Genomic DNA, 25064 nt, shown 5'->3' with positions numbered 1-25064 from the left:
AACCCATGACAGACCCAGGTTCAGTCCCCAGCATCCTATATGGTCTCCCGAAACTGCCAGGAGTAATTTCTGAACACAGAGCCAGGAGTAACCCTTGAGCACCACCTTCCACCCACAATCCCACACCTCCAAAAAAAGGACCTGAAAAAAGGTCCAAGATACTAGAATGGGATAGCCCTCCCAAGGCACTCTGAAGACAGATAAGTCCCAATGATTTCCCTTTGGGTCTCCCTGCAAAGACATGATCTTGGTTAGCCTAGGTCTTGGACCCTCACAGAACTAGGGCATGAATATGGATAGGTCCTCCAAGATCCCAGATAATGGCTGATTGATTCCCTGGAGAAATATGAGGTTTGCAGTCAGAGTAAGGACACTGGCTCTGGCCAAGCAAGAGCAGCAGAACTGTGTGCAGGTTTGGCTTTGAAAGGTTTTCAGTTTTATAAAGAGAACATGAAAGCAATCTGGACCAATTATTACACCCTGGCCTCACTCCTTTGTATTGCTCCTGTGATGACTCTCCATCTCACTTCATAGTCCCACAAGGCTTCAGGCTTCTAATTCTCAACATCATGATACAACCATCACCACTGCCACCATCACCACTACCATTAACCACCACTACCACCACTACACCTACAACCATCACCACCACCCCATAATCCTTAACAGCCTTTCCCCTTGTCCCCAGCATTTTAGTCTGCTACATTATCACTGTAAACATGTTGTAAAAATTGACATTAAAAACTTTTAGTTTTGGGGCCAGAGGGATAGCATGGAGGTAAGGCGTTTGCCTTGCATGCAAAAGGACGATGGTTCCAGTCCCAGCATCCCATGTGGTCCCCAGAGCCTGCCAGGAGCGATTTCTGAGCATAGAGTCAGGAGTAACCCCTTAGCGCTGCCCGGTGTGACCTAAAAAAAAAAAAAAACCTTTTGTTTTAAATTAGATAATATGACAACAATAATGTTTATGGGGCCAGAGCAATAACACTGTGGGTAGTACATTTGTTTGCCTTGCACCTGGCTGACCTGGGTATGATTCCCAGCATTCCCTATCGTTCCCCAAGCCCTCCGGGAGTAACCCCTGAGCACTGCCGAGTTTGGCCCAAAAACAAAACAACCAAACCAAATAATGTTTCAGTTTATAGTACTGATGTACAGTTACTGTACACTCCTACGACCACAGTGCCCATGACCCTCTACCATTGTCCTGTGTCACCCCAGTCAGCTCTTCATCCCACCAGCTCCCACCCCACTGCTTTTTTTTTTTTACTAAATTTGGTAATCCAAGGCCAAGGGTTTATCATTGTCTGACACTGTCTACTCCCTCCTTGTCTCTATATATTCCACATAGGGGTGAGATGATCCAGAAAATGGACATTTTAAATTGCATGTTCTAAGAGAGCCCTTCCCATAGAGAAATATCATCCCTTTGGCAATTTAATTCCATTCCGGGGATAAAAATAAGACCCAAGGTAGGCTGAGAGCAAGAAGAATTAAGGGATGAGTCATCATTGATGAAGTAGGGTGCTGGCAGAATCTGAGCTCTGGAACCAGACCCTAGAGCAGGCCTGTTCATCCCCCACTGAGGGAATTACCATGCTGTCTGGCTCATAGTAAAGCCTCAGTATTGCCCTTACTGTACTTTGGACCACTTGGCACCTATTTCTTTCTAGAAGGGCCTGATGCTGTTCTTCCTCAGAAAGCTTCAGCAGCCTCTGGACCCAGCACTTAGGCCTGCAGTGTATTCCCATCTGGGCTGAGAGTAAACAGGCCTTTTCCAAATGCCCCCCCTCTGCATGCCATTATGTTTGTTCCCACTGGCTTTGCACACTATGACCTATCTTTGGTTTTGGAATGCTCAAAAGTCAAATACAATTAAAAGAAAGGCAAAAAAAAAAAAGGTGAAATTTAAAAACAGAATCTCAAAGACCTAAGAAGTGATTTTTTGTTCTGGTTCCTTGGCTTCAGGGAGGAGTCTCACTGACATTTGAAAAGATGCTGGGGATGGGAAATGGGTTCCCCAACCCCAGCTCCCCCCAGCTACCCTCCGGGTGGTATGTCCTGGGAAAACTGTTCTTTGATGATGAAGCCCATAAATTCTAAGCTTCTGTAACTAACACATAATCACACACATAGCCATGGGGGAAGGGAGTGTTGTTGCTATTTTTTGTGTATCTAAAAATACCTATTTTGTTTCCTATATTTGGGACAATATTTTGATCCCACTCCACCTGTCTCTTAAGCCAGTGCTTCTTAAACTTAAATGTGCACCTGGATCACCTGGGGAGCTTGTTAAGAGCAGGATTATATTCACCAGGTTTGATGTGGAGCAGAGATTCTAAGTGTCTAACAAGGTCCCCAGAGATGCAGACACAGCTGGTCCTTGGACCACACTTTGAGTATCAAGGCTGTGGCCAGCAATCGCACTTCTGCCTTGTGCCCTTTAGTTGTATCCCTGGTTTCATAATGCGTCCAGAGTTGGGACTGCATGCTAGAGTGACATCTACAGCACCCTGAGATACATGGAACCCACCTACCTCCAAACAGGTCTACCTATCACCACTATCAGCAGCTCACCCTCCTCAGGAAGGTCAGGATCAAAGCTTACAGACCACATCCAACAATGCTGTCTTGCAGAACTTCAGCCATGAGATGTTCTCTATCTGTGCTATCCAACAGGATCTATAGATGTATGTTCGGCTCTTAAGATATGGCCAGTACAAACGAGGACCTAAGTTGTTGTTGTTGTTGTTGATGATGATGATGTATTTTTTAAATTTGTTTTGTTTTAGGCCCATACCTTCTGGCTTACTCCTAGCTCTGTGCTCAGGAATCACTCCTGGCAGTGCTAAGGAGACCATACAGGGTGCCCCAGGGATTGAACCTGGTCAGTCGCAGACAAGCAAGTGCTCTGCTTACTGTACTATCTCTCCAGCACCTATTGTTTTATTTTTAATAAATGTAAACATCCCTATAGTAACTGATTGGTTAAGGCAGTGAAATTGTGGAACTTAGAAAGTCAGTCCCATGCCAAAACCCCCTCTCCAGCCCCTCCACCACCTGCATCATTACAAAAATAATCTTAGCACAACATATTGTTTGGGGACTTGAGGATTCCCTCAATCTATGTGGTTATTTTTATACTCATTCTAACCTCTCACTGTTCTCAGTGAGAGCTCCGGTTCTTTATTTTGTTTTGTTTATCTACAAATGGATATACATCAGGCAGGTTAACAATAGGAAAGGCAGAGAGACAGGACAGGAAAGACAGTGGTGGGCCTGGGTTCAATTCTTCCCTGTTTTTTCCCCTGGCTGTGTGACATTGGAAAAGCCCTTTAACCTCGCTGAATCTCTGTTTCTGCATCTGTAGAAAAAGAGAGTGACTCTAAAGAGAAATTGAGCTCCCCCGGGTAAGAATTCAGCACATACACTGATGATTGTTATTGTTAATCTGAGACCATTCTTTGCAAACGATAAAAAAAAATTGCGTAAATATGAAGCAAAACACTATTGTCAAAAATTCTTCTTTTTTCAACAAATTGCTCTGAAACTTGAAGGCAACTGCATCAACCAGGCCCAGGAGACAGACCAAACTCTCAAAGCAATAAATCTGAACATTTTCTGCTTTTCGCACAGAGCAAGCATCTTGCCGTTAGCCCTGACACTAAAAAAAAATGGGATGAAGATTTGTGGGCTGTCCAAGGGTTTCCAGGGACTAATGGTTGGGGGTGGGTGCTCAAGCAGGAATTGGGGCCCCACAAAATCCCTGAAGAAAGTGTTATGAGGGTGCCTAAGAGTGTGATGGGACGAGCCCGGAGAGATAGCATGGAGGTAAGGCGTTTGCCTTTCATGCAGAAGGTCATCAGTTCAAATCCCGGCATCCCATATGGTCGCCAGGAGCGATTTCTGAGCATGGAACCAGGAGTAACTCCTGAGCACTGCCTGGTGTGACCCAAAAACAAACAAACAAAAAAGAGTGTGATGGGACACCTCTGCCTTTAGGGATGTTTGAGACCATCATCCTTCCACTTGGCAGAGGCACTGATGAAACCATCCTACCACTTTGGGAGGGAAATGAGGCTGGCAAGTATTTCCAAGGAGCAAGCAGAGGCCCAGATCATCAGAACAGAGCAAACAGCTATTCCGAATCTCTGAGCAGGCGCCTCTTCAGTACCCATCAAGGTCTTTTTACGGCTTCTGACCTTCACCTCCCCACTCTTACCCGATTCAACATTCACCCCTCCTTCCACTCATGACACTTGCTCAAACCAGTTTCATTTTTCACCTGCTGTTCAAGTGTATTCATTAATAATGTTCCTTCAGTCTCAAAGCATCCCAGTTTGTATAACCAATTATATGCCTCAGTGAAAACAATGACCACTGAGATGTTTCTCCCAGAAGCTTTCAGTGCTCTAGGAGGTAGTGAAACCCAACCCAGAAAAATATGATTCCTGAGATTCTTTCCTTTAGAAGCCAAACTAGACACTGCCATGTTCTCACACACATCACTCCATTCCTCACGCAGGAATTTTCCTAGTTCTGCTCTTTGGCAAGACTCGCCATCCCCACCACGAACTATGTGCCAACCTCTGTTCTCACTAGCTAACTTCAGCCATAAAATGCTTTCATATCTCTCTTAATCTTTGAGCTATAAAATTTCACTGAAGGGCTGGAGAGAAAGCTTAGGGGTTAAGGTGCCTATCTCGCATGCGGTCAATTCTGATTCAATCCCAGAATCACATGACCTGCCAAGTACAGAGCTGGAACTAAGTCCTGCGCACTGCTGAGGGAGGGAGGGAGAGGTGGAAAGGAGGGAGAGGAAGGAGGGAAGGAGAGGAGGGAGGGAGTGAGGGAGGAAAGGAGGCAGGGAAGGAAAGTAGGGAAGGAGGGAAGGAAAAAAGAGAAAGAGAAAGGAAAAATGCCTGTGCAGAGATAATATAGCAGGGAGAGCACTTCCCTTGCATGCGGTTGACCTGGGTTTGATATCAGGCACCACATATGGTTCCTAGAACACTGCCAGGGGTCATTACTGAGCAAAGAGCCAGAAATAAGCCCTAGGTACGTTCCAACTTGCCACACACACACACACACACACACACACACACACACACACACACACACACACACACACCTAAAATATATATAGTAGGTATAACTGTCAATTTTGACAATTTCTACAAAGATTGAAAAAAGAAATAAAATTAAAATTAGGCTAACTTCACTCTAGTACAGTAAGTCTCAACCTGACCATGTATAGGAACCCCTATGGGAACTACAGAAAATGGTCTCACTTCCACAAACCAATTTGGATGCAGTGGGGCTGAGGCTCAGGTGTCATCAAAGGCCTGCAGGACTCTGAAGCCAGCCTAACCCCCAGGTGCTGGTGAGCCCAGAGGAATGTTGTTGCTTTGATTAGAGCTGGAACCTTTCCAGACCAGGCAAAAGCTTCTCTCCCTACCTGGATGCTTCATGAGTCCAGTTCAACGCTCTCAGACCCATCTACTTACTGCCTGCTCTGTCCCAGCCCAGGCCATGCTTGTGATGTTGAGAAAGAAAGCCACAGAGCTCTCTGGGCTGGGGCAAAACTGAGGTCACCAGGCCAAAGGCAGTATCTCTTCTCTGGCCACCTCAGTGGTCCTGGGGCCCAAAGTGTCACTTGCACACTGCTTTTTCCCTAGGGCTCGGAGATCTGGATTCCCACCACACTGCCCCCACCCCACCTTAATGCAGAGGTCCATCTGCTCACCTAGGCTGGCTTGACATTCACTATACCCAGATCCTTCCACAATCATACCCTACCTAAACCAATGCTCTTTCCCCTCTGACCCCACCAGCACTTAGATTTCGGGGCCCCAGGACACTCCTTTTCTAAGCCTGTCTCCTATACCATTGGGAGCAGAGACCAAACTTGGCCCCTCTCTATCTGCTTCCACTCTCGCCCCCACTAGACTATTCTCTACTCAGAAACCAGAGAGCTTAACATATTTTTAAGTTTTATTGGAATATAATTTATATGCCATAAGATTCACGCATTTAAAGCACAGTGAGAGAATGGTGCAGCCATCACCATGATCGGATCTTAAAACATTTTATTAGTCTGCATGAAGCCTGATACCCTCTCCCAGACGCTGCTTTGCTCTGCTCCCCTCCCCTCCCGCTACAGCCCCCGGCAGCCATTCATCTACTTTCTAGTTCTAGACATGTCTGTCCCAATTCTTCATGTAAACTGATTTGACCACACGCGACTGCTGGGTCTGGCTTCTTTTGCTTGATGTGACAGTGTTCGAGATCTATCCATACTCTATCCATACGGTAACTTGGAGAATTTTTCCTCCATTCTATGGCAAATACTAATCAGTTAAATCATGCGTGAATGGGGGGCTGGAGAGATAACATGGAGGTAAGGGGTTTTGCCTTACATGCAGGTCAGTGGTTCGAATCCCAGCATCCCATATGGTCCCCCGAGCCTACTGAGGGAGATTTCTGAGTGTAGAGCCAGGAGTAACCCCTGAGTGCTGCCGGATGTGACCCAAAAACCAATAAAATAAAATAAAATAAATCATGCATGAATGGAAATTGAGGTGGTGTCTGCATTTGGGCAATGAGGAAGGTCCTTTTAACAATCAGCCCATCATGGAACCAGAGAGATAGCTCAAAATGGAGTGTGCACTCGGCATATGGGAGACCTTGGGCCCATCCTCTGTACTGTATGGTTCCCCTGAGCACCACTGGGAGCAGCATTGCCAGATACAGTCCTAAAACGTAAAAACTATGTTAGGGGCTGGAGAGAAGTGTAATGCAGGAGACATAGGTTCAATCCCCAGGACCACCTGGCATCTTGTGTCCCTCCCTCCCTAAAGCATGGGGCCAGGAATAGCTGAGCACCACCAGAAGTCTCTCTGAAACAAAGCAAGACAAGCACACACACACACACACACACACACACACACACACACACACACACAAAATCACTCCCCTGTTTAGCCTATCCTGGTTTCTCATCAGGTCAGAGTGGGACCTACTACCATTACTGAGCACCACCAGAAGTCTCTCTGAAACAAAGCAAGACAAGCACACACGCGCGCACACACACACACACACACACACACACACACACACACACACACACACACACACAATCACTCCCCTGTTTAGCCTATCCTGGTTTCTCATCAGGTCAGAGTGGGACCTACTACCATTACTGAGCACCACCAGAAGTCTCTCTGAAACAAAGCAAGACAAGCACACACACACACACACACACACACACACACACACACACACACACACAATCACTCCCCTGTTTAGCCTATCCTGGTTTCTCATCAGGTCAGAGTGGGACCTACTACCATTACTTGCCCCATTCCGGGATGGTTTGGCCCCAGCCTACAGCCCCATCTTTTCTGCTCAGCCATTCTCCTCAGTTCACACTACATTCATGTTTCTTATAACCACCTCAGGGCCTTTACACTTGTTCTCCCCCAACTCCAACCCAGGCAGGAATGCCTTTCCCCCCTCTATTCAGAGCTGGCTGCTCTGTATGGGTCACAATATAAGCATCATCAGCTAGTTAGGGTTGCCCCACCCCCTTGTCTCTGTATTGGAACACCTCCTCTTATCCCTCCAGTTTAGCAGTACCTGAAAGCATCTCCTTTTGTGTGATTATCCCCTTTCTCCTCCCACTTGGATCTTTAACTCACAGAGAGGAGGCGCCTTGTCCGTCTTCTGGGGCCCAGAATAGCTCCTGCCATGTGGTAGGTGTTTCATCTCTCAGAGTCCCAGTGGCCCAGGCATGTAGAATTCTGCAGGCATGTAAAAGTCCTGCCTAATCCATAATGTTCCCAAATGCTGGTCCCATTGTTAGCTTCCAAGATGTAAAGGGCTGGACAGTTGGGTTGACACAAATCACCCCACTCCTTCCAGATCTCGGACAATAGAAGAACAACATAAAGAGCAGAGCTAAGTGGTTCTCAGTGCCCAGTCCACGCTCCCTGGCTTATTGTCCCTGCATTGCTGGAACGAAAAAGAAAAAAAGAAACTAATTTGAGCTGTCTCCCTGGAGAGCAGAGAGCCCCACAGGAAAGAGGCCCTTCTCCTGAGTTTACCAGAGAAACAGGAAGCAGAGGAAAGAGGACACAAGAGAGGTGGGGCTGAGAGATGGAACCTACTAATGCTACAAGGACAGGCCTGAGTCCCTTCTAACCCCTCCCATGGGGAAGGATACAGACAAGTTAGGTGAAGGCAGGCTGAAGGAAGGAAACCATCGCTCAGGGACAGAGCAAGGAAGGACCTACCCTGCTCTAATCCCACCAAGATACCCAAACTCTCTCTTTTGGGAAACTATACAGGATGCAAGTACCTGCTGTACTTTCACTCTGGCCCCCAAAGTCTTTCTTCTAAAGACCCTACTCTGTTTCCAGGTTTCTGTCCTGGCTTATCACTTCATGGCCCCAGCACCCTGTGAATCTACAGTGCCTAGCAGGCCCCCAAGTGTCCATTGTTTCCCTGAATGTGACCTGAATAAGCACCTCACACACACTTAGTCCTGGGGCCCTCAGCTGCTCCATATCTCTCAGAGTGCTGCCTTTCTGGGGTGCCAGAGTAGATCTTATCCAGAAGAACAGAAACATTGTTTTCTTCTCTGATGAATCTTCAGTGTCCAAAGAAGAGCGAGGAGATTCCATAAATACTTGCAGAATGGGAATAAAAGGGACTCTCCTTCTACCCAGGCTTTTTTTAATTCCTTTGGTTTCTTGGGGAGGCTACATAAAGCAGTACTTGGAGGCTACTCTTTGCTCCATGCTCAGGGATTGCTCCTAGGAACCATGTAGTGTTGGGGGAGGAACCTGAGCCTCTCACATGCAAAGCACGCACTCAGACCTCAGAGCTATCTCCTTGGCTGTTAAATTCCACATTTGTGTGTGTGTGTGTGTGTGTGTGTGTGTGTGTGTGTGCAGTTCCCATTAGCTGCAAGTAGCACTAAATGCTACTCTTGCTCCCTAACAGGCAAGAAACAAGTGCCTATATATATATATATATATATATATATATATATATATATATATATATATATATATATATATATATATATATTCTCACCAGGCTGTCCCTGGTGAGAATCACCCTACACCTCACCCTCTTTTAAGACCTTGACCTGCCCAGGTCATTGATTTGGCAAAAAGTTTTCTGGGAAGGATGCCTGCCTAGAAGTGAATAAGCATCAGTAACTTCATCTTGCTCCTCACACACACACACTTCCTATAACCTCTCCCCTCCACCCCGAGAAAGTAAACAACAATCCCTCTGAGAATACTCCTGGAGATTACCTTCCTCCTTGGGAAAAAGTCAACAACAGATCCTCTGCAAAGATTCTAGAAGGTCATCTCAGTTTCTGGAGAAGGGGATGTCTGACAGTGTCGTGAGGAACTGTGTTAGCACTGATGGTAGCCCCCAGGGTCTATAGATAGAATTCCCTCCTGCTCTTTGGCAACCAGTAGTTTCTTCTAACTTTCCGGAACAAGCCTATATAAACCCTTCGACCCAACCTGAAATGGAAGATTGTTTCTCTGAGGATACAAAGCCCCACAACATGGTAACTCTGGATGAGGATTGAGTACTAAAAAGAGGTAAAGTGATATGTATGATTCCTTAGCAGTAAAAGCATTAGAAACCACCCTACCTAATAGGACAAAAGAAAAAGAAAAAAAGTACCTGCCTTACAGAGGACCAGAGGGAAACTGGAGATATTGGTAGAGGAAAACAGACACTGATGAATGGGGTTTGTATTGGAACATTGTATAATTGAAACTGAATTCAGGAATAAATCTAACTTTGTAAAGTAACAACAAAAATGTAACTTGGTACTTCATTATGATTCCATTAAAAAAAATTTGAGGGGCCGGAGAATAGCATGGAGGTATGGCATTTGCCTTGCATACAGAACGATGGTGGTTCGAATCCTGGTATCCCATATGGTCCCCCGAGTCTGCCAGGAGCGATTTCTGAGCATGGAGCCAGGAGTAACCCCTGAGCCCTTCCCCCTTCCAGGTGTGACTCAAAAACCAAAAAAAAAAAAAAACCAAAAAAAAAACAACAAAACAAAACATTTGGGGCCGGAGAGATAGCATGGAGGTAAGGAGTTTGCCTTTCATGCAGAAGGTCGGTGGTTCGAATCTCGGCATCCCATATGGTCCCTTGAGCCTGCCAGGAGCAATTTCTGAGCATAGAGAACGAGGAGTAACCCCTGAGCGCTGCCGGGTGTGACCCAAAAACAACAACAACAAAAAAAATCTTTTGAATGAAGTCCCCATCTCAAGTTGCTGGTATCTGAAGTAACTACTTTTTTTCCTCACATCAGCACCTGTCTCTTGAGTAACCAGCATGCAAGTGGCAAGCACTGAACTCGGGTTAGGAAACACATCCAAGTGGTTCCCAGATATGGATCCCCTAAGAGTTATTATCCCAAAGGTTCACTGGCCTGAGTCCTGTGTTGTAAACTCACCCCCTTTGGGGCTGAGTCAAACTCCCCATCCTATGCAGCTCACGCTACCCTGTGTCTGCATCTTTAACAAAAAGCAAATGAAATAAATAAAAGTCCTCTGGCAAAGAAAACTTCCCTCATTTATTTTCCAGGGAACTTGCCTCATCCATCTTCCCCTCCTAACCTGCTTTGTGCTCTGTTAGCTCTGCTTCCTGATAGAACGGAATTTGGTTTTCTAATAGCATCTGTCGTGTGCAGGGTGTCCCCAAACATTAGCAGTAATGAGTCGAGGTGACACAGTTGGAAGCCTCCGGAAACGAGCACCAGATGTCAGGCCCTCAACGTTCCTCTGAGGAGGTGAGGCCTGAGTGCCCAACAAGGCCTGAGCTCCTGAGAGTCCCTCATGACAGAAACACTGCGGAGGACCCGCCACATGCCAGGTCCTGCCTAGCCTAGCACTGTCACAGCAGCTTGTGACAGAAGGACAGAACAGAGGGCTCAGTCCCCAGGGAACAGCATGGGAAAAGAAGTGACTTTAGCGGGAGCTGGGGACCCAGACTCAGGTCCCTCTGAGACAGAACGCATCAATCCTGGATGGTTTGAAAACAAACAAGATCAGGTAAAGGCCCCAACACCAAGTCCAGAGCATAGTCCAGTCTGTTGCACCTCTGCATTCTGGCCCTGAGAATGCTGGGCTGGTGGTGAGTTCCAGGGGCCAGCATGCCAGGCTCCTACAGGTACCAGTTGTTCCCTTTCCTGCTCCCAGAGGGAGCAGACCCAGGATCAAGGTCTTGGGGACCTCACTGAGTATCTACACCCCCTGTATCCTAGCCCCAGCAGTCTCCATTCCCAGGGTCCCTCCAATAATATATCTCATGGCCCGGTTGGATCCAGTGGAGGAGAGGCAGAGGACACTGGCCAGCCACCTGCAGAGCTATCAGCCCTTGTGCTCCCACAACCCATGGGGGGTTGGGGATGCTTTAGAACCCTAGAGGAACTAGGGCCTCACCTCCTGTGCCTGTGTGGCCTCCAAAAAAGAGGATGGGAGGAAGGCCTTTTTAAAAGCAGGGCATCTCTCAGCTGCAGGAGGACAGGAAGGCAGAGGGACGCTCAGCTGCCTCCCTCACATCAGTCCACAGGGCCTGGGAATCCCCCACCAGGAAAGCTAGGGCTGTGAGGGGCCCCTTCAGGACACAAAGGCCTCGCTCGCTCTCAGGACAGTGGATGCAGCAAAGAGGGACTTGGGGGGCCAGCGGACAAGCATCCCTCTCCGAATGCTTTCAGCACCGACCCACGGCTACTGTAGACCCAGGTCCACAGAGACACAGGTCCCGGCCGGGCCTGGAGCACCATCGGCCGCCCCGCCCAAGCAAGCGCCCGTACCCCGGGCCCGCCCCGCGCCCCGCGCCCCGCCCGCCGGCCCGCTGCTCCCGCTCGGTGCTGGCCGGAGTCGCCGCCAGCCGCCACCATGGGCCGGGCCCCGCCGGGCGAGCGCCGGACGCCCGGCCCCGAGCCCGCCGCGCCGCCCGCGTCTCCGCCGCGCCCTCCCCGCGCCCGCGCCCGCGTCCTGGCGCTGCTCGGGGCCTTGCTGGCCGCTGCCGCCGCCGCCGCCGCCGCCCGGGCCTACGCCCGCCACGCCGAGGCCCAGGCGGCCGCGCTGCAGGTCGGCGGGGGAGCGCCGCGCTCCGGCCCCGCAGCAGGGCCGAGCCGTGCGGGACGGCGGGGCGGGCAGGGGGAACCCGGTTCTAGCTGCGGGAGCGGGAGGCAGGATGCCTGCTGCACCCCAGCTCCACCCCGGGGCTGGGCCGGGCCGTTTCGGTGCTCCGGGAGAACGGGGGAAGAGGGGAACTCTAGTGGGACCTCCCTTGGAAGGACCCATGGGGTTGCTTGGAGAGAGAGAACTGGCCTGTAGTGAGGCTGGCACTCCTAGATCAGAAGGGAAACTTGGCCGGGGAGCACAAAGAGTGAAGTAAAGAAGCAGGAGGGGCTAGGAGCGCTAGGGCTGAGGGGGAGGGCTGAAAGATTGGGGTGAATGTGGCTATGCAGATAGGAGGGGGACTAGGAGAGGACAGGCTGGTTGCTCAGACAGTGGACAGGGCCATCCCTGGCAGGAGGGCAGCAGGAAGTGGGAGGATGAGAAGGGGCTGGCACAGCACAAGTGGCAGTTGGCTGATGGGCTGGGAGATGCTGAGGGGACTCAGCGAGAGTGTGTGGCAGGCAGGAGCTGCTCCTCGGGTGCCCAGACCCCAGTCATCGAGCCCCCTTTCTGCCAGCAGGAGTCAGCCCTGAAGGCTCTGGGCAACGAAGGCCTCTTCCTCTTCTCCTCCCTGGACACTGATGGGGACTTGCACATCAGCCCCGAGGAGTTCAAGCCCATCGCCGAGAAGCTGACAGGTATTGCAACAGTGTGGCCAGGGCCGGAGGGGACAGAATTGCCACTCTGAGCCCAAGGGCCACAGAGGCTCAGGGTGCTGGAGTCCAGGCGCTAGAGCATTATCTAACTGGTCGTGTGGGTGAGCTGCTTTCTCTTTCTCTCTCTCTCTCTCTCTCTCTCTCTCTCTCTCTCTCTCTCTCTCTCTCTCTCTCTCTCTCTCTCTCTCTCTCTCTCTCTCTCTCTCTCTCACACACACACACACACACACACACACACACACACACACGCACGCGCGCGCACACACACACACACACACGTGTGTTTCATCTGTAAATACTAGTTCACAGTTCTTAGGGCCAGATGTCAACTTGAGCACTTCTTGTGAGCCAGCTCTTCGATTTCCCTGTGCCCAGTAAGATGAGAGCAGTTCTCATCTTCATGTTTGTAACTGGGGAGACTGAGGCACAGGAAGGTTTGCCAACTTGCCAAAGCCAACAAGTGCCAAGATCAGAGCCCAGTCTTGCAGCTATAGGTCCTGCAGCAGCACAGAGGACTGAGGATTGGAGGCTGCTGTGTTCCTGTCTGCAGCAGGTGGTCAGCAGACAGCAGTGTCATTATTACTGCCTATCAATATGGCACACCAAACCCTGTCCAGGTGCGCAAGGTTCTATCCATTTTTGCCTGTTGCAGTCAGATATTTTTGTAAGGAGGAATAGCACAATGTTCTGATAAAATGGTTCTTATATACTAGGGAGATAGCTCAAATGGTAGCGTCCAAACCTAGCATGTGTGACACCCTGTGTTCAATCCAGGGTTTCTTGAACCCTAGTATAACTCTGGTGGTCTCCCAATGACTTTAAAAAAGTTACATCAGGGCCAGAGAGATAGTACAATGGATAGGGTTCTTGCTTGGTCAACCTGACTTACAGCCAACCTAGGTTCAATCCCTTATACCTTATATGGTCCCCTGAGCACCACCAAGAGTGATCCCTGAGCACAGAACCAAAAATAAGCCCTGAGCATCAGCAGGTAATGCTCAATAACCAAAAGAAAATGGAAAACAGTCACATCAAGAGCCAGAAATACAGTTCAACTGACTGGAGCACATGCTTTGCATGTTCAGTCTCCAACATTGCATGGCACCACTGGGTAGCACTTGAATACTACCAGGCATCACCCCAAGACCAAAAATCAGTTAATAAAAAATATAATTAAAATGTTTCTCCCAGAGCATCAAAACCTCCACAGGCCCCCCCCCCCCACAAATGGGGGCCAGAGTGATAGCACAGTGGTAGCACAGCTGGCCCAGGATGGATCTGAGTTGGATCCCCAGAGTCCTATATGGTCCCTGGAGTCAGGAGTAACCCCTGAGTGCTACTGGATGTGCCCCCCCCACCAAAAAAAAACCTCCACAGCACCCTGGGTCCATTTCCCTCCCACTATTCATAGCTCTTTTTTTGAAGTGTCAGATGAAACACAAGTCTATACCATGCAAAGCAAGCCCTTTACCACTGAGCTACATCCACAGCCTCTTGTGACATTTTTTGAACATATGATTTTTGGGGGGCTGGGGTGTTGGAAAAACTTAGGCCATATCCTGCAGTGCTCAGCAGACCATATGTGGTACTGCAGATTAGAACCGGGTTCACAGCCACCAGAGCCACGTGCAAGTGGCTCCTGTATGATCTCTCTGGCAAACTTAAGGTATTGGGTACCCACTTGTTATGCAGATTTTCCAGAGTTTAAGTAGGCCAGCAGGAGGGAAAGGCGAGAACTTGATGTCAGCCACTCTCAGTTGAGCACATCCCTGAAGTCCATGATGTCCTTACTGTGTCTCTAGGTGTGGGGAGCACAGCTGCTCACTGGCTCGGGGAGGGTTAGAAGAAAAATGCAAAGCCATGTGTTATTGTCTCCATGCAGTCAGTTCTCTGTGAGAGCAGCAGAGCAGGTAAATGGGCTGGCCCCTGTGGGTCTGTGAGCCCCTCCTATTTGGGGGGGCATACATAGTCACCTCCTTATCCTTTCTGCAGTCAAAGAGCAGGAGTCACATGTCATCTTCCCTGAACATTTTCATACATGTGTTTTTTTTCCATCCAGAAAAGGAGTACAAAACAAGATCCAGTTTGGAGAAAATAGAGCCCCCAAAACACCAACCTAGGCAGGAAGCAGGCTTTAGAATTGCCACAGTTACAAAGGTATTTCATTTCCTGCTGCTTACCTTAAAAGTTTTACAAATAGTGTATAATAAACAAACATTACACATAAGTCAGTCTCTTAATGAAAGAAACAAAAGGCTATAAAACCCTGAGCATTATTATCAATAATTATCTGTGATAACACCAAAATAATTGAATCCACAAGGCTGACTAATAACTCTGCATTATTATTCCCAATTGTTCTCTTCCTCTGGGGTTTCTGGCTGGATCGCTTTGGGAAAAACAGTTCTGCTGTGCTGGCTTACCAATGCAGGAATAACTCTATTTTCCTCAGAATGGGGTTTGTAGCAGAAGCCTGGGCGTGCAATCCAGAAACTGCCCCTTCAAGTGGTTTCTGGTTCTAATGCCCCACTCTGCCCATTGGTTTACCTATCAACAGAAACCCTGCCCTAGGAAAGACATGACAGGACCCACCTGCTCTAATCCTACATTCCACAGCCCCCCTCCTTTTCTTAGTCACACCTTTTGAAATAGGCTCATTTCTTCCTTACACATTCATAATGGTTCTGCATCCCTCAAAGATGACAAACTTTGATGGAGTCCATGAGCAAAAAGAGCTGGAGCTTAACTACTACTGCCCAGCCTCATGCAGAGAGAAAACAGGCCACCCAGAAATGTCAGGGAGGAGCAATCTTCTCACGCTAGAATAGGGCTCACTGCCCCCAAAGGGCTCCTGATTTCATGTCTTGCTTCCCTGCCCTGCCCTGAGTGAGCTTGTTTCCTCATGAGATTCTGGAGGGTCTCTCATGCAGGAAGACTAGAAGGACTGAGGGACTGGCCCCCAGGTGTCCAGGAAACGCCAACCTCCTCCAGAGCTGGGCATGTCAATCTGGCCCCATGCCTTCTCTTCAGACCCCACAATGTGGCCTCTCTCTTTGTACTTGGGGACCCCAGCTACTTGCCCAGAGATCACCTTTGGTGGGTTCAGGAGCCCAGACATCTCAGATTCAGTTTGGAGCTTGTAGGGCAGGAAAGTGAGAAAGGCCTTTCACAGGTAGCCTGAACTGGAAGGAAGAACACTGTTTGAATCCCAGTACTGTGGCTCTCTAGCCCTGAACTCTCTGGTCATGGCACCCCAATGAGAGTTCTCAGGGGCCGGAGAGATAGCACAGCGGTAAGGCGTTCGCCTTAGACGCAGAAAGATGGTGGTTTGAATCCCGGCATCCCATATGGTTTCCCAAGCCTGCCAGGAACAATTTCTGAGCACAGAGCCAGGAGTAACCCCTGAGCGCTGCCAGGTGTGACCCAAAAACCAAAAAAAAAAAAAAAAAAGAGAGAGAGAGAGAGTTCTTTGGGCTCTGCATACCCAGCCTGGTCATCCTTATCACAGCAAGTCTCTCTGGTCTCCATCTCATAAGTGGGGATTAGAGCCTTTAAGGAAACAAGTTTCTGAGAGCTTAAGTCTGCAGCAGAGGGTTGTGGTGATTGAAAATTTAAGTTCCATAGTCCTGAGTTGAACTCCTGACCCCTGCTACCTTGTTGAGCGACCTAGGAAGTCACACTGAGCCCCCACTTGCTCCTTGGGTGAAGTTGGTGATAGTGCTGCACTGCTGAAACAGGATTCACGTTGGGGGCTCCTTTGGTGCTGAGCTGTCTCCACTTTTCATGGCTTAGATGGGATGGAAAGGAGTCTCCACAACACAGCCTGGGACCTTTCCAACAATGTGTGTCTGTCTCATAGGTTCAACCCCAGTGACCAACTATGAGGAGGAGGAGGAGCTGCCCCCTGACCCCAGCGAGGAGACACTCACCATTGAAGCCAAATTCCAGCCTCTGCTCCTAGAGTCTATGACCAAGAGCAAAAATGGGTTCCTAGGGGTAAGTTGGGGAAGACAGAGAGGGAGAGGGGCTAGAGACAGGGTAGCAGACAGGGGTGTCTGTGTTCTGTCCTTCTTCCTCCCTTCCTTTCTTTCTCCCTCCCTCCATCCACTTCTCCCTCTCACCTTCCTTCCTCCCTCCTTCTCTCCCTTCCTCTCTTCCTTCCTTCCTTCATTCCTTCCCCTCCCAGAAACCACTGTAGCAGACCCTGAGAGTTCAAAGTGATACCTGCAGGCAATCTGGTTTATATGGATAGAAAGAGAAGCCAGAGCATCTCATTTAGATGAGAAGGATTTAATCCAGGGGCATTTATTTGCAGCTGTGGGAAGAGGAGGGCCAGAGAGGGGGAGGGGAAAGAGTTTGGCTAGAGAAACACCACTCACTCTTACCTTGTGAAGGTCAGTCTTCTTCCAGAGACTTCAGCACTTGGTATCTGATCCACCTCTTCTACCACAACCACCACCACCCCACACACAGGGCCCTGGATAAATTGTGACCTTCGTCCTCCCAGCAGGGAACCATTGGGTCCCTGAGTCATACTCCTCAGGCTTAAGAACAGGTCTCCAGTGTCTCCCCAGGTCTCCCCAGGACCATCAATCCTTCCTGTCCCTCTTCTTGCTTCTCCAACCCTAGCTTGTGTCTAGATAGGAGTCTCCTCACATGCTGCCCCATACCAGGAACAACTTCTTCACTTTGCCCAAGCCACACTCCCTCAACCTTTATGAGCAAAGGCCTGTGAGCTAGCCTCCAAAGACAGAGAACCCACAGGACAGACCAGGGTTCTGGGGACACACAGGCCAAAGAGAAATTGCCAGACCACAAAAACTCCAAGGCTGACTGACCTTTACCCTGCAGAGCTAAAGCCCTGGCACATGCTGAAATAGGGGGTCCCTCATCACATCTCTGCTTCCCAGGCTGTTGGCCTGGGAGGAAGCAGGAGACAAGGAACTGATTCCCAGAGGGAAGAGGCTCCAGGCAGGCAGGACAGCCAGGAGGATGCTGGGAAAGGAGAGAAGCAAGCATGGCTGCCAAAGAGAAGTGGGGGTGGGAGCTGGTGACTCAGATTTCTGTGTAAGTCAATTGTCCATGGGGACCAAAGGGAGGAAGCAGGACTGGCGAGCCGGAAATGAGGTCAGTCTACACTTAGAGAAGGGAAGGCAACTAGGAGAGATTGGGGAATCAATAGGAGGTTGCAAACCCACGTCTGATCATTCATAGATGGGTCTTGGGTGGAGATGAATAGCCTGTGAGGAGCCTGGAGCAAACGAGGCCCTGCAGAGCCACAGAACAGATAAGCAGAGTCAGCACCCCAGCCATAGCTTCCGAGCAGAACCCTCTGAGCTTCCTTGAGGGAACAGGCCTCGTATGGACTAACCAGCCTGTTGGTTGGGTCCAGTGCTGGAAGCTCTGGCAACCCTGCTTCCAGACAGCTACATAGCCAGCCCTGATTCCAGACAGCCTCTTCCTGTGAGAGCTTCCTGCACCTTTACTCCATACCCTTCCCCCCCTTTCCTACTGAGCTGGACCACACTGCCAAGAGAGAAGCAGGAACAGGCTAGAGTCAAAGACTGGGACAGGGAGCTGGAGAGATAACATGGAGGTAGGCATTTGCCTTGCATGCAGAAGGATGGTGGTTCAAATCCCAGCATCCCATATGGTCCCCTGTGCCTGCCAGGAGCTACTTCTGAGCGTAGAGCCAGGAGTAACCACTGAGCACTGCTGGGTGTGACAAAAAAAAAAAAAAAGGTAAAAAATTAAAAAACAAAGACTGAGACAGCTCTTAGGTGCCAAATGTCCCCATTCCCTCCACCCCTAGACATCAGAGCTGTCTCAAGGATTAGGCTTCTATATTGCCTGAATACAGCCAGGTTCTGATACCACCACCACCCCTACTCTTGATGGATGCCCAACAAGCTGCTATCATGGTGACCTTATATCCACTTCTCTGTGGCCTCATCCTACCCCACCCTGAAGATTTCCCCTGAAAGGTAGATAGTTAACTACTTCTTTTCCCAACTTGGCTTGGAATGGGCATGGGCACCAGGAGGAATCTAGGAGAGAACCTCAGAGAGTGGAATTCCCTCTGCCAGCTTCTTCAGGGGGTTCAGAGAGGCAGGCAGAGGCAACTCTTCGCCCTCAGCAGAGCCTGGGCACAGCCCCAGTTTGCAGTCTTAGCTCCAAACAGTGTCCAGCCTGAGGCTATCTATCACAGGGCAAGAACCCTTACCTCCCACTCCCTGGTAAGTCAACATAAAGCTCCAGGGTGACCCATCTGGAAAACCCCAAGGTTGGGGTACACAGTGCCACAGAGCTCTCTCTTGCTCCAGGTTTCCCACCTGGCCCTGTCAGGCCTCCACAACTGGACAAGAGCAGCCTCACCAAGTGCCGTGTTTGCTGCTCGCCACTTCCGACCTTTCTTACCTCCGCGGGGTCAGGTGGAGCTAGGCAGGCCCTGGTGGATCATCCCCAGCGAGTTGAACATCTTCACTGGCTACTTGTCCAACAACCGCTTCTACCCACCAACACCCAAGGGCAAGGAGGTGAGGTACCTCTGGGCTTGTCCCACCTGTCTCCTTACCTCCCCTGGGTCTGGGGTGCCTAGCTGATCTTCACCTAGGGTATATGGGTTTAGAAAGACAGGCCAGAACCTCTGCCATCCTCCAGGTCATCATCCACAGGCTCCTGAGCATGTTCCACCCAAGGCCCTTTGTAAAGACCCGCTTCGCCCCTCAAGGAGCTGTTGCCTGCCTGACAGCCATCAGTGACTTCTACTACACAGTCATGTTCCGGTGAGCCACCCCAGCCCTAGGCACACAGCCTGAGTTTTCTGCCTCAGTTCCCCACTGTGAGTGAACATTCTCCTTAGAGGAAAGGGTCTGGTCACACTGTGCATACTACTGGTGGCTGGGTCTATTGTTCCATTGAAGGACTTGTAGGAGCAGGTCTGGCTCACGACACTCCCTTAGGCCCAGAGCTCCAGGGAGAGGCAATGGATGCTTTCTGGGAAATCCAGCAGCTAACTATAGAGTGTTATGTTGGGAGGTCCCCAACACTCCTGCCTCCATTGCCTGTCCCTCTCCCTGATGCCCATCTTCTTGCTAAGGGTTCTAACCCTGGGGGCAGAAACGGGACTGGGGGGCCCGGAGAGATAGCACAGCGGCGTTTGCCTTGCAAGCAGCCGATCCAGGACCAAAGGTGGTTGGTTCGAATCCCGGTGTCCCATATGGTCCCCCGTGCCTGCCAGGAGCTATTTCTGAGCTATTTCTGAGCCAGGAGTAACCCCTGAGCACCGCCGGGTGTGACCCAAAAACCAAAAAAAAAAAAGAAATGGGACTGGGTGGATGTTCTGCTTCCAGCCATACCCCTTCCCTCCAGGATCCATGCTGAGTTCCAGCTCAGTGAACCACCCAGCTTTCCGTTCTGGTTCTCGCCTGGCCAGTTCACCGGCCACATCATCATCTCCAAAGATGCTACCCACGTCCGAGACTTCCGGCTCTTTGTGCCCAACCACAGGTGAGAGCCTCATCCTGGCCCAGCCCAGAACCTACTACCACTCGCCCACTGTCCCACAGTCAGGAGGTCTGAAATAAGGACCCCTAGACCCCTCAGTATCTACTTCTTTCTTTGCTTCCCAGAGCCACCTCTCTGGCTGGACAGTCTTAGAGGAAGAGCCTAGAGCTGACTCAGGAAAAGGCAGCAGGGAATGGGTAGGAGGTGGGACTATCCCAAGTACTGAGTTAGCCTGGCTACCAACTCCACCCCTGCTACCCAACCAGCAGCCTTCCCTCATGCAAGAGCCCCCAACCCCATATGCTCACAGGCCTCACACACACCCATAACCACAGCCTTCTCATGCCACCCAGGGCACAGCCAGGATGAGGCAGGTTGCACCAAGAATGGGTGTGAGACAGCAGCCAAGAGAATACATGCAGAGATCTGATTATCTACAACAGAATCTCTTAGTTATGTGGAGCATGGTGCTCTCTGTGCCCCCTTAAATCCTGGGAGAGCCCTCCCTGATCCAGGGGCCTGAGGGACAGAGATGCGAGCTGGCCAGGACACCAGCAGTCCAGAATTCAGTCTCATCTGGGGCTCTGGGCCCGCAGGGATCCTCTTAGAGGGGCCTCTGTGTCCCTGGTTGGTGGGAAGTTGGCTCCTGGACAGGAGTGAGGGCTGGGAGGAAAAATGTACCCAAGGGAGCAAACGTGACATCCTCAAGTCCTAGATGCAAGGAGGGAGCAGTCAGGGCTGCAGGAAACTGAGAATGACTGCCCTCACTCACCATCTCCCTGCAGGGGTTCTTCCTGGGCATATCTGCCCCCATGGTGGGGAGTGGCTGAAGGTGATGGGCCTTGGCTGAAACAGAAAGAAGGGCCAGCCCCAGGCTGAGCTCCAGCCTCAAACCACAAGGACTACCAATCTCTCTCAGACTCCTGGGACTCCACCCACCTGCCCTCACAAAACTTATTGTTGGTCAGTGCAGGGGTACCCCCATGTGGTGATTTTGCAGATGACACCCAATCTGATGGGTTCTGCTGCCTGGAGGCTGAATTCACCTCTCCTGGGGTGTACTGGCAGTCAACAGTAGCAGATGGGAGACAGGGATGTGAAAACTCTCTATAGGTCAGTGGGGGAACATGGATGCAGTGCTAGGAAGTGAAAGTCTAGGAAGACCAAAAGTTCTCAGCAGTGACAGCATGGGGACTCAGAGCTTGTGCTCACCTCGCCCTGCCTCTATGCCCTCATCTTGGGTAAGATCAAATCCACACGTGGCTCAGGAGCTTGCTGGGGTTACCAGGTCTCTGAACGTCGACATGGAGTGGCTGTATGGAGCCAGCGAGAGCAGTAACATGGAGGTGGACATCGGCTACATACCACAGGTGAGTCCAGAATTCTCTGCAGGAAAGGAAGGTTGGACCAGCTGTCCCCATAATACTTTCCCTCCGACTAAAGAGGAACCTAAAGAGCCTCAAAACATTGCAGAAGCACAGAGCTCCTGACAGACAGAAGCTATCTGCTCCTATATCTGTATTGGGGCCCATCTGGACACTGGCTTTGATGCATGACATGACCTTGATTGAGTGCCTCAATCTCCCACCTTTGCTGTCATAGGGTCTCTTTGGCACCTCTTAAAAATTCTTACCCTATTCAAAACCATCCTCTCTGGTGACCTCTCTTCTCTGCCCTCCACCCCAGATGGAGCTAGAGGCCATAGGCCCCTCAGTACCCTCTGTGATCCTGGATGAGGATGGTAACACCATTGACAGCCGCTTGCCCTCAGGAGAGCCCCTCCAGTTTGTGTTTGAGGAGATCAAATGGCAGCAGGAGCTCAGCTGGGAGGAGGCTGCTGGACGCCTGGAAGTGGCTATGTACCCCTTCAAGAAGGTGAGGCCGGAGGCTGGAGGGCTCAGAGAGAGGGTGCCAAGCAGGACTCACTGCTAAGGAGCTTCCCAGTAGGACCCCATCTGCCCCTCTCGTTCTACTGCTCCTCACTTCTTGCGTCTACACCACACACACACACACACACACACACACACACTCCTGAGCTCACCGTAGTTTCTGCTCAACCCAGGTTGCTTACTCACTGCTAAGGTGCCTCCCCGTAGGACCCCATCTGCCCCTCCTGAGTCCTGAGCTCAACGTAGTTTCTGCTCAACCCAGGTTGCTTACCTGCCATTCACAGAGGCCTTCGACCAGGCCAAAGCCAAGAAGAAGCTTGTACATTCCATACTGCTGTGGGGGGCCCTGGATGACCAGTCTTGCTGAGGTGAGGGACCTACTAGTTCCAGGGGAGAATGGGGGAGACTTCATACCTTGGGGCGGCTCTGAGGCTTATGGCATATGGGGGCTAGGTATGGCAGAGGGTGGGATGGAGTAGTACTTGTCCAGGAAGGGGCAGGCTCACCTTGGAGACAGCTTGGAGACCTTAGCTAAGAAACCCGTGTGCAAGCTTCAGTTTTCTTACCAGCAAGAGAAGGTAACATGTTGTCTCCTAGACTTATGTGAGGGATGTAAAGGCGCCATGTGCTCTATAAAGAATTGCACACTCATAAGTGGAAAATTACACCAGAGGCAGATCTGTATTTACTTCCCCAGAAACTTCACTGACAAGCCAAGGGGAAATTCTGTGGGTATCTAATGTTGTTTGATCTGGTCTGTGTAACAGAGATCTGGGGAAGGCTTCTGCAATTAAAGCTAAGACATGAGAGGAGTTTGTCAGTGGCAGGAAAAAGTTCTATACAGAACTGTGTTCAGAGGCCCTGGGGTCACACTGAGGTTTGGGGGGGGGGGGCCATAGTCCCTGATGCTTACTGCTTGTTGAAAACCTCAGAAAGACAGTGAGGGGTGGAGAGGGGGAATGATTCTGCTCTCTCCTCTGACTGAACAGGTTCCGGGCGAACTCTCCGGGAGACAGTCCTGGAAAGTTCGCCCATTCTCACCCTTCTCAATGAGAGCTTCATCAGCACCTGGTCCTTGGTGAAGGAACTAGAAGACCTGCAGGTGAGTGGGAAATGCGTGAGAACCACCTTGGGGACTCTGCTGGGGGCCCAGACACCTAGACTGTGCCCACTCTCTCCATAGAACAATCCACAGAGTGCCGCCCACAAGGAACTGGCCAGCCTGCACCTAGAAAAGTACAGCTTCCCAGTGGAGATGATGGTCTGCCTGCCCAACGGCACCGTGGTATGTGGGCAGTGGCTTGTGCCACCCAACCTTCAGACTCCTGGTCTAGCTGTTCTCTGATGACAGAGCAGCAAATGGGGATGCCACCATTGAGGGTGTCAGTGCACTTGCAGGGCAGGGACAAAGGCACACTCGATTACCCTTTGAGGAATAGGCAGCAGAGGGTATGGGCATTGCAGATCAGAGTGGGGGCTGGAAGGAAAGCTTCTCTCCTGGGGGGGGGGGTAGGAGGGGCAGGTCCAAGCCCCACTTCTTCAGCAGTTGATCACAGTTACTCTGATCACAGTCCCTCATCTCCCTTAGTGAAACAGAAACAAGGAAATTTGAGCTCAGGAAGTTCTAGAAATTTGGTGGCTGTACAAGCAGCACAATGGTTTTCAGCCAGGCATGTCTATGCACTTCAGCCTCTCCTGCCCTTCAGTTCAAAACTGCCCCTTGTCCTTTAAGTCCTAGGGGATGATTAGGGAATTCAGACTAAAGGGGGTGATTCTCAGGCTGCTCCTGTACTTCCCCCTCAGAAGTTGGGAGCTCACAAGGGCTGGTTGAGAAAGGTCTCCAGGCTAAAAGTGGTACTGACAGAGCCTGCTGGCCCCAGTTCATCTAAAGAAAGAAGGTCCTGAGGGTATTAGGACCCTCGGGAGAAAAGCCTGGGGTAGCCCCTGACAAGTCATACATGTCTTCTGGTGTGGAGCCAAACCAGCAACCACACTGGACACAGAATCCTGGCTAGGGACTTCATCTGCCATGGACTTCCTATCCTCATTCCGTAGACCCTGTCCTTAAAGATCTCACTAACTGGAGGAAGCAACATATAGGAAGCAGTCCAACTATGGAGGCATTTTGGCGGGGAGAGTTGAGTTTGGGAGTGGTATGTGCAGGGATGAAAGGCCTTAGATATGGAAGAGCTGTGTGAGTAACATCCTGGCCTGGCCTGGGTTCACACCTGTGTTTCTGGCTTTATTGCGTACACCCACTACTCAGAGAGGAGATGTTGAGGCTGGGGAGTGGCTGTTCCTAGGAGTCTATGAGCCCCACTGTCCTCACCTTGTCCTTCTCCCAGGTCCACCACATCAATGCCAACTACTTCTTAGACATAACGTCCATGAAGCCTGAGGAAGTTGAGAACAACGCCTTCAGCTTCTCATCTACCTTTGAAGACCCATCCACAACTACCTATATGCAGTTTCTGAAGGAAGGTCTGCGGCGTGGCCTGCCCTTCCTCTAGTCCTAGTGTGGCTGCTGGAAAATGCGGAGGGGAGCCAGAAAGAGGCTATAGCATAGGGATTAGCCCCCCCCCCCCCCCGCCCCCGCCACTGAGCCAGTAGTCCTCAAACTTCAGATGCTCCCATTCTTGGTGTTCACATCCTGTGGCTGCTTATGGACCAATGGTCAATTGAGGGTGGCCATCTTAGCTGAAGGGAGTAGATGAATGGATATTTGGGCTGATCAGGTGAGTGAACTGCTAACTCTGGCTGCCATCATTAGTCCTTTA

The 25064-nt window shown here is 50.5% G+C and overlaps 1 protein-coding gene across 1 annotated transcript; it reads left to right on the top strand.

Annotated features, from left to right (window-relative positions):
- Window positions 1–11948: 11948 nt before the first annotated feature.
- On the top strand, window positions 11949–24820 carry SELENON (selenoprotein N). Its single transcript, XM_049774778.1, has 12 exons — window positions 11949–12143; window positions 12757–12874; window positions 16752–16888; window positions 19216–19428; window positions 19553–19677; window positions 20264–20401; window positions 21687–21768; window positions 22085–22273; window positions 22550–22655; window positions 23277–23389; window positions 23471–23572; window positions 24633–24820. Exons 1-12 carry the CDS (start codon window positions 11949–11951, stop codon window positions 24795–24797), a joined length of 1683 nt encoding a protein of 560 aa, XP_049630735.1. The 3' UTR covers window positions 24798–24820.
- The last annotated feature ends 244 nt before the right edge of the window (window positions 24821–25064 follow it).

Source organism: Suncus etruscus, chromosome 6, assembly GCF_024139225.1.
Source record: "Suncus etruscus isolate mSunEtr1 chromosome 6, mSunEtr1.pri.cur, whole genome shotgun sequence".
NCBI lineage: Eukaryota > Metazoa > Chordata > Mammalia > Eulipotyphla > Soricidae > Suncus > Suncus etruscus.
The sequence above is the reverse complement of the archived record's forward strand: the minus strand, read 5'-3'. Positions and strand labels throughout refer to the sequence as shown.